Source organism: Orbicella franksi, chromosome 2, assembly GCF_964199315.1.
Source record: "Orbicella franksi chromosome 2, jaOrbFran1.1, whole genome shotgun sequence".
NCBI lineage: Eukaryota > Metazoa > Cnidaria > Anthozoa > Scleractinia > Merulinidae > Orbicella > Orbicella franksi.
The window spans coordinates 21,696,822-21,707,227 of record NC_138146.1 but is presented as its reverse complement, the minus strand read 5'-3'; the positions used below and the strand labels follow the sequence as shown (position 1 = coordinate 21,707,227).

General features: G+C 38.3%; 1 protein-coding gene across 1 annotated transcript; it reads right to left on the bottom strand.

Annotated features, from left to right (window-relative positions):
• Window positions 1-5,766: 5,766 nt before the first annotated feature.
• Window positions 5,767-10,404, bottom strand: LOC145478634 (adenosine receptor A2a-like). The gene is made up of 2 exons (XM_081456729.1): window positions 9,783-10,404; window positions 5,767-7,530 (listed from the first exon to the last, which is right to left on the bottom strand). Exon 2 carries the CDS (start codon window positions 7,141-7,143, stop codon window positions 6,277-6,279), a length of 867 nt encoding a protein of 288 aa, XP_081312855.1. The 5' UTR covers window positions 7,144-7,530; window positions 9,783-10,404; the 3' UTR covers window positions 5,767-6,276.
• Between the last annotated feature and the right edge of the window lie 2 nt (window positions 10,405-10,406).

The window sequence follows — 10,406 nt, the reverse complement described above, 5'->3', positions numbered from 1 at the left end:
AAGCTTCTAATCCTATAAGGATTTAATATATATTGTACTACGTGTATTTCTATTTTATCTGTTTATCATCCTATAAAAATAGCGTGACCTATCTCCCGTTCAGTGAGCTCATCGTGATAATAAGTTTAGAGCCACTTGATCTATCCTGACCTTACCAACAGCGGCACGGATTATCTCTTAATTATTACTTCCTTGACCACTTACAGTATCAGCTTGCAGTCTCTCTGACAATAAATATCAGCAGATCTAATTCCCAGACTAACACGAGTCCCTGCGACTCTTTTAAGGTATCATGGTAGGTAGATTGACAGTGTTTGGAAATCGCGCTCTTACGCAAGCGCTTTGAAAGAAACCCCATCAACCTATACATTTTCTAAAAGCTTAATAGTTACAGAATACAATCGTATCTTTTTGAAAAAGTTATTGTCGCATTGATATTAAAATAAATAACCAGAAACACTGCATCGCTCAAACTGGTTCGCTTCCGCGCGTGAATTATCGGAGCGGCGCGATTTACATGTTTTCTCACACATCACCCTCAAAGAGGGTGTCTGCGATTTTCCATGTGTGGTCTGTTTTTAGCTCTACACCCTCCTAAACTTTGATATTTTCAATACGGACGTTTCCGTCTACTAAAGAGGCCATAACTTTGGAACGGAAGCGAAATTAAACAAAGCCCGACAACCTTTTTTGAAGGAGGTATCCTGGAACATACCTGCCGATTTTCAGCCAATTCCATCGGAAGACGCGCGTAAACGAACTAAAAATGTTCATCCTTATATGCAGTTTTATTTTATCGAGAAAAAGACGAAAAACCTTTTATGACATTGTATGAATAGGTGTTTTAAAAAATCCCCTCCGCACTGACAGATGTCGGCATGGGTTAGTTTACCACAACAATGGGTTATGACAACTTGAAATAAACAGACGACTTCAATTCTGGCGCGGAAACCCGTGGCAGTGAGATCGTCCGAGAAGCGACAAACTACAAGTTTAACTGCCGTAATTTCTTTTACTTAGAAGATTTCGTAGATGGCATTGGTATTATGTTGCTTAAATTTAGGCTTCTTCGTTCTCCAGACATTTTTTGAAACCATGCCTCCTGAAGCCAAAAAGAGGAAATCTCGAGATCTACATTGTCTACATCCACATCTGCGCTTGACTCTCTCATTGTGGAAGTTTCGGAATCGCGTCCGTTCTACAGCAATTTCGTGCGACTAGCACTTGTTGTATTTTGTACTTTAGCTTCATTGGCAGGACTAGTGTCCTCGAGTTCCTTCAACCATACTTCTTGGTTACAGTGTGACCCACGCTCGCTCAGAGCCAAAAATCTTGTTCGACGCTGAACCAGATTTTCGCCTCTTGGGCTTCTTCGAAGACGAAAATTGGCAAGAAGTTTTCGTCCTGACATAAAGAAAATTTGACAAGAACGAAAGCTAACTTGCGATGAAACAACCAGATCGAGAACAGTTCGCGTGCACAAATTAAACATCACACCACAATAGGCCCTTTGCACGATCCGGTCACATGGTACGGAATAAATTATGCTGGGACGCAAGTTACTCAGTGGGACTTCCAAACACGTAAGGGCCAAACCACACCCCTAATGTTTCATGAAGGTTATATTTGCTTGGTTTATATATTTCTGAACCAAGTTTGGCAGATGGGCTTTCTTTGTTCCCCAGTTTATTTTAATTTAGAAGTTGCGACAAAATGTCGGATTATGACGTCATAATTGATGACGTCACCAAAATGTACTATAATTTTTTGTAAAATCTGATGTAAAGATTATGTCATTGGAAAGGCCTTGACTTGAGGAGTAAAATGCCGAAAACCGTTTTTTGCTATGATGATTATTTTTTGAGACATGGTAAATGAAATATTTTTTTTGCTGTCCCCCCCGGAATTTGCTTAACCATACTGTCCTTCGTAAGTCAGTCTCTCTGGTTTATTTTTTTCAGTTTTTTTCTAGGAAGCTAATAATCTAGCAAAATAGAAAGCTTGATGTTGTCAAAAATCGTATGGTTTTAGAAATTTGATTTTCGGCTTTGTTAGGATGGTATTAACAGTAAAAAAACGGGTGACGTCACAGGTTATGACGTAACAAAACTAATTTTAACGCAACAACACTAGAGGGATAATTTTTTATCCCGATTTTCTTCTTTATTTTTGCTTTAGTAATCTGGCACATCACATGTGCAACATAGCTCCATTTGCTGGAACAAAATTACGGCTCCAATTTGGGGATTTTTCTCAAGGGGGGGGACCCCATATTTTGCGGAGTTATTTTTCATATTTAAAAATGCCATATTTCATTTAATTTTTGTGATATGGACAAAATTATTTCAGGTTTCAGCTCCCCTTGATGTGCTCTTTCGAACACGTAAAAAATATGCATATTGAAAACTTCAAAAGTGGCAAAAAACAAGACGTCATCACTGTGACGTCACAACTTTGACATTTGCTGACATTTTTCACGTAAATATAATTGGCATTAGGTCTCCTGCTCATCTGCCAAGTTTGGTGTAGAAAGAGTCAATACTTTTTAAGTAATGCGAAATAATGTCAAATATCCAAGAACTGACGAAACATTTGGGGGGTGGTTTGGCCCCTACGTGAAACAAAGGAACTCGTACCAGTCCAGCCCGACTTTCCTTTGTTTTAGAAGTCCCACTGTGAAACTTGCGTCCTAGCATAATTTATTCCGTGCCATGTGACCGGGTCATGCAAAGGGCCTATTCGCATTACATGTGACAACTGGCGGTGAATTTTAATTAGAGGTGTCAACGCGCCGCAAGGGGTTCATGATATTCAAAAATAGTTTTTTTCTTTATCTTAAAAAGTAAAAAAGCCTTTCCCCTCATTCTTTTTGCAAAATATTTATCTCAGTCTTCTCAATTTGAACAGCCAGAAAAAGATTTTTCGCATTTTTCGTAAAAATCCACCTACCATGATACCTTAAAAGTATCACGGATGCTTGCTCCCCAAAACGACACTAGTTTGATTCTCGATCTGTAGGTGTTGCTCGATTTCTTTTTAATCCACATCGAACGCCTTCTACTTGTAAAGTCAGAAGCATATCACTAGGTGATATGCTTCTGGATAAGTTCAATGCTCAACGTAGCTGCAACCAGGAGGATTTTAAAGTTAAACAACCGAAAAAGTGCGACGACGGTCCGCAGTACTACCATATAGGGAGTCTTCACCCTCCCATCCCCCAAATCCAGACTGACAGTATGTCAGATGAGGAAATTTTTGTTTACATTACGCTTGCCGTTTTCGTGGTGTACTTAAATAAGTTTGAATACTAAATTTCCCTGCTGTTGTTTGTAACACATTTTCCGCTTTAATTTTAGAATACAAAAGCAAAAACCGACACAACGTAGGATGATTTTTTGAAGGTGTACTATATTTCGGCTAGCCAAACCAGCCTTCTTCAGGTAGAATGAAAATTTTACATTGCGACGTGTTTTTATGTGGCCGATAATACTTTTACGTATTTCCAGTATTACGAAAATATCTGCCACATAAAAACACGTCCCAATGTAAAATTTTCATTGTACCTTCATTTTATATGTAAAGCCAATTAGATCACTATTGATCCAACGTATACCAGCAACATCATCGTTTCGGTTGCTTGCTTAAACACTTTATTTAATTTTAGTCCCGAAGAAATAATGCCCAGCAAGAGAAAATTCCTCTTGTGCCCAGTTGACACTTTCTTTAGTCACTACAATCTCTCCAAATAATATTAACAATTATTGGACGAGGTTGAGCAAAATACCATGATTTGCCTATTTCTCGCAGATCAATCTGATTTACCGAAGCCGAAGGTTGAGGAAAATAAATGATCTGTGAGACTCTGACAAATTACCATATTTTGCGATAACTAAGTTCAACAATTGTCTTATCATATTTAAATCACTCTCTGACAGCTCAAGAAAGCGATCTGCCATTTTTCACGTAAGAACGTAGTTACAATTACGCATGAGCAGAATATTATTTGCAGCAAAACACATTTAGTCCACTACACACGAGCAGACTATTACAGCCAGTTATTTGCAGGTCACGTGGTGGGCTCTCGGCCAATGAAAAGGATGAAAAAATACATCGGATGATAATGTAAGTTGAAACAACTTTCACTAGCGACAGCCAATAACGGTCTAAGAATGCTTGCAGTATTTTATTTAGGCTTATGCAAATGTTTATCTCTACATCTAGCGTTGCTAAATCGGAGAAAGAACTGAAGGTTAGAAAATTGCGGAGGTAACTACTAAATTGCATTATACTGATTGTATTGTTCCATTAACGTAGGTAACTACTAAAGCATATTGGTATAAATGAATGTTTGCATATTTGCCACACGCTCTTTATTAATGAAACGTAAGGTCAAGGGCACAAAAAATCGTTCTTTTTTATTTGACAAAATTTAAGTCAGACATTTCATCCAATGTTTACGAAAGAAAAATATTAAAAACTCAAAAAGCGGCCGAGTTATTTAGAAAAAACGTATTTTCAAATAAAGTTAATAAACTAGGAAGGTGTCATTATCTCGTAAATGGACGAAAGCTAGGGGAGTATAAAATTTTCGCGGCAAACGCTTATCTTGCAACTCGCGTTTCATGTTATTTGGTACTGTTTACATCGCGCACTTGACAAATTTGACAAATAAAAGACCTTTGCGCCTGCTCTCAACTGGAAAATTCAAAATAGAAAAACGCCCTTGGACCGAGGAAAAGAATCAAACAAGCCCAAAGAAGAAAAAAGGACACATTTCTCTGCTGGAAAGAAAACAAAAACACCTTTCCGAAAGCGACCAAGGCTCTTAAAGCTTTCTGCCTGAGCTGTCTTTTAGCGTTGATTCGTTGTCATGCTCATCGGTACATTTGCTGGCTTTACTTGTCTTGCCGAGGATTGCTCTTTTGCCTTTGGCTACTTCAATGTGACAGCGAGATAGAAAATGTGTTGCAATGCGATGCTTTTCCCGGGAAATCCTCATCCATTGTCATCGATGCTAGGAGGTCCTGTTGTTCCATTGGTTTGCGGTTTCACAAGGCGAGATAATCTCCTGGCGGGGCGCGAGTTGTTTACGAATCTTTTTATAATACGAACTAAAATCTCGCATTTGATTTTGGAAGGAAGACATCCACTTTGAAAGAATTTATAGGGTATGCAGATTAGACGGAGTTTCGTGAAATTTTGCCAGAAAATTCCAGGTATAATGAAAAGCGAAAGTGTGTAGGGAAATTTTGATATTTAACATATTTTTCCCGTGGCGTCCGTTTACGCAACACGTCTCGCATATTTTTAGCTATTCCAACTATCTAGACAACCAATCAGAATATCGAAAAAACCTGACACGGTTTTGTTTATTGATGCCTTGTGAATAAGACTGTGCAGCCATTTTACTCGTGTTGCGGCATCCGGTACCCGTTTCACGCCTTACCGGTTCCTGACACTTCCTAAACGAAAACCTCATTTAAATTGCAATTTTATCGTAAACTACATTCATTAAGCTTCCTTTTGATACATAGTTTTTTTAGGGTTTTATTGAAACTTGCGCGCGTACGACTTTTTTTTCTCGAAAGACACCCTCGATGGTGGGAAGTAATCTTAACACCATCATAATCACGGATTTTCTTTTCACAGTGCTAATGCTCTCTCTTGTTCTTTATCTTTAGAATGGTGCTAATGGCGTTCTCGACAGGCAAAAGAGGCAGTATGGTAAAACAAGGCATAATACTGACGAAAAGTTCAATAACTCGCAATAGATATCGATATCAACTTTTGTTAACTTAAATCAGTCTTTTTGTAAAATCATTGTCACACTTGTGCTTAAAAACCGGGAAAACCGGCTTTCATTATCAGTATTATACCCAATGAAGGAGAAGCTGTTCTGTTGCGTCATCAGTATGGATACTGGTCGATTCTGACGTCACTTGCATGAGCGGGGGCGGGAACAAAGATGATGCTGTTTACTGGGTCTAGGATCGGATTGTTTCAGTCACGTATTTATATTCTGATCAAAAAATCCATTAAATCTTATCATTGGCATAGTAATTACACATAAACATGAACATCCGATAAAAATTATTTGATTACCAGTATGATCAGAATAATTTAACAATTCTTAGCATGCGGAATTGAAATATAGACTTTCACTACGAAGCTGTTCTTGACCATGGCGCGGAAAAAATGTGTTTTAAGTCGCAGACCTTCTATTTAAAAGCCAAGTGCAAACACATGTGTTAAGGTCCCTGTGGTTGCCGCGAACTTTCAAGAAGCAAAACATTTAATAAAACTTTTGAGTTCACGGCGAATGTCTTGCTTAAAAAAAGCGTACACTATTGGATTACTTGCCGAGTTGAACACGAATAGCAAGCTTTGCAGATTTACAACAAGCCATGGAATGTACTTTGAGCAGTGAAATGTATAGCAGATAAGTCGAGCGATGTCAATTGCATAACAAATCAAAAAGATGGCCACTATGATTCCAAGAGCTTTGGCAAATGTGCTTGGTTGAGTTTGAGACCTGATAGCGCTAACACTCTGGCGACAAAAACCGTTAAACCTCAACTGAGTAAGTTGAACACTCGCTCGCTTTTTTTGCTTCCGCGCAATGTATAGAGTCTTGGAGCAAGCTATAAATAATAACAGAATGGGAGGAAGTTTGAATAAGAACAGTAAAACTGTCAAAAAGTTTCTCACAGCATTTTTCATCCCAGTACAGCACATCCATGTGAATGGAACAAAATGAACAACAAATGGTACAATCCACGCTGCTGAAATTAAGACCAAATGTCGTCTTTTCGTCTTGTATACCGCATATTTCAATGGTTTGAACACGGCGATGTAACGATCAACTGTTAGCGAACATAAGTTAGTCATCGATAAGTTAAGAAATAACCATCGCGTGGCTGTTGTTATACACTTGCTGCACAGTGACGCAGAGACACAGGCCTTTGATGGAAATTGGATTAAACCGACACAAAGATCAGCCACAGCGAGCGAAAACAGGAACCAATTGACTGTTTTATGAAGGCGCTTCCTTGAAATGATAAGATATATCACCAGGCCATTTCCAAGAACTGTTGTTACTGACAAAATCCCACCGACAGCCCAGTACCAAACGCCTGGTTTCATCTTAATACTGAACGCGCGATGGGTCTAAAATAGTAAATAAGGACCCTGAACTGCTATAACCATTGCTTAATCCAGTAAACGGAATTACGATATTTGCTTTAGAAGGGATAAAATGAATCACACAGAACAGGGATGCAGTCAGTTAGCCAATCAGAAGTCGGCATTTAACGCGCTTTGCTCAATATAAACTTTCAGTGGCGTGGGCTCTGAAGTACTGCAAAGCAGATGTTGAATATATAAATTAGTGTTCGCTCGGTTAAAATTAGACGAAGGAATTGTCATACCCCGAGCAAGTCTAATTAGATGAAGATTAGTGGGGACTATTTCTTTCTTCTTTTCATGTTCAGCCTTTTTTCAGTCCTTTGTTTTTATGATGTTACAACTGGCCTTTAAGCGCCGCTGGACACTTGTCTATGGCTGCGTCGCACATGTTGTATTTCCGTATTGATAAGTAAACTGTCTTCACGGTATGTTTACCCTCTGGTTCTGCTCTCATATTCTTGCGAGGTTTACTGTTTGTTCTTGTGGTCCGTGCTGGTATCGTAATCTCGACCTCAACACTGCATAGATTGCACTTATAAACGGTTGACAAAAAGAAAAGAAAATGAAGACGACCCATAATCTATAAACATTTTGCATATTGGTTCAACTTTACTTAGAAGTAAAAAAAGATGATTTTCATGTGATTATTTAATGGCCCTTTTATCTGCGATCAAGCGTTGTTTATTTTCATGTGCCGAATTAAAAATAGAAGGTTTGATCCACTGCACAACCATTTCGCTCTCTTTTCGCTGCGAAGAAAAGGAACACCAGCAGATCACAGGTCAATGATCATTGTGCGGCTCCACAGCGAGTCCTCCTGATTTTCTCGTATCAGTAGTTCGTATAGTGTGATCGTCCGGGTGAGTGTAGTTCTGAAAAGAACTGTTGTTGATGACGGTCACCAACAACAGTTCTTTTCAGAACTACACTCACCCGGACGATCACACTATACGAACTACTGATACTCCTGGGTTCAAACCATTTACTGTGTTTCTCGTATCAGTTGTGTTTTTGTACAAATCGACCGATGTAATTCATTTCTCAATCTTTGGAAAACGATCTTGAATATTCGCAGTTGGCGAGTTTTACTTCTGAAATTGACTAGTACTGAATAAGAAATGCTAACTGGAGCTTTTCAATAACCTGGTTATTTCAGTTTTATTAGGTCTATCCAAGAAAAGGAGTCTGAATCCTGAATCTTAGCCGTCTTCTCTGGGTGGAATTCTCCCGCGAGAAACGAGTGAATCAAATCAGGTGTTTTACTGAAAAAAGCAAGATCTTGATAAGATATCCGTGAAAATAATCTGAAGATAATCGACTTCTGAAATAAAGTACTTGAATAATAATAATGAATAATAATAATAACAACAACAATAATAATAATAATAATACAGACTTATAAGTAATTTTGTCAGAAACACGGCATTAGCCCGATAACCAGATCGCACGACAGCCCCATGACATAATACCCAGTAAAAATATTTCTTTCAGTTCGCAAATTAGCCGATCTTATGATCAAATTAAAAAATGGCTTAAGTGGTTGTTTTCATAAAAGATGATGGAAATTAGAACAAAAAATAGTTTTAGATAGTACAGCCCACACAACCCTGGCTTAAAGGTGATATTTACATCAGGATGTGTCTGCACTGGTGATGAAATCTAATTCCACGCGTTTGCTTGGAAAAAATAATTTTATCTACAAGTTTGCGACCACAACATAAAGCTAAGCCAAACAAAAACGCACAGTGGATGTCCCGGCTAAATTCGAAACGAGATTTCTCTAAAATTGATCGGTTAATTCGCTCCACTTAAGCAAAAAAAGATTTCTTAGTAGTTGTCACAGTGCCAGGCAACAAATCGGTACGTGTCGGTATGCAGTGACAGCCGAATTAGGTAACCAACCCTTACCGGCGCATTTAGTAATTCTCTGCTAATGTCATACAGAAAAACGTATGACGAGTTGTATAAGTTCAGTATAAAATACTCATCGTTCTACGTATGTGCGTTATCTTCTCTTCCCCCTTTACTGCCTTATATATTGACAATATTCGTCATTGATGGCGTTTGATCAATATTTCCCACCCGCGTTGAACTAAAATGCCATCTTAGTAATTATGTAAGTAGTGCATAATTTCCCTCGATCTTTGCATTAGAATAGAGCAGCAACATTTAAGGTTCCTGTTTGCTTTTAATCCCTTGAATTGAACATTTCACCTGCAGTTCAAATATATGATCAATGAAATATTTTCATAATCAGACAGGTGTAGCTTACAGATTCGTCTTTGGTCTAAGTGGCGCTAAATTATGACTGAAAAATGCTCTTAAAACCATAAGATGGATGTTATGTTGGAGAATAGAGTAAATTGTAGTCATTTTTTAGCGATTTTTGCTCTCAAGACACAACAACAAAATTTGAAAAGCTCTGCTAGACTTCTTTAATTTGACATCACGACCCTGTGCTTATATATGACCCGTTATATGGCTTTTTTATAGCTTCGGTGCACTTATGTAGCAATTTCAAACAAAGTTATTAAGTAATCAATGAAATTGTGCCTTTTAGGTTTTGGCTTTTTTCAAGTCATTCTCATGATAATGACACTTTAACACAGGTTTATGTAAATAACTTCGTTCATTATGCGACTTTTAAATGACATTAGTATTAAAGATTAATCGGATAAGGACACGAAAAGTGTCAGCTCTGACAACTGAGCCGTGATTCATGAGCTTCAGCTGTAAATCAGTCAATTAGAAGTTGTATGCGAGCAATTCAGGCTTTCTTGGCAGTTCCTAGAGTAGCTTTACCTACACCAAGAGCAGTTTTTCTAGAGCTGTTGAAAGACCTTGTTTGCAGGATATGTTGCATAGGAAAGGTCACTGGCATATGCTTGAAAACTGACCTTTCAAACCTTAGTGAAATTGTGCCGGCACTCTGTGAAGGTCATTTTTTCCTCCATCGAACTAACGGTTTAAAACTAAATCATCCAAGATATTGTCCTGAAATCATGATCAACGGACATTCACTGACAAAACGACCGCCCATCCTTGATATATTGCCGCCTTTGTTCTAAATTCTAGAAATCAATGCTGCTCAAGCTTTAAACTGAATCGGGCTCATTCAGTCTTGCAATAAATCAAAGAAAGCTCCGCCTATGGATTTAACTCTCTAGTAAGTCCACGCTCAAGGTTAACGAGGATGGGCAATGAGGAGGAAATATTATGGC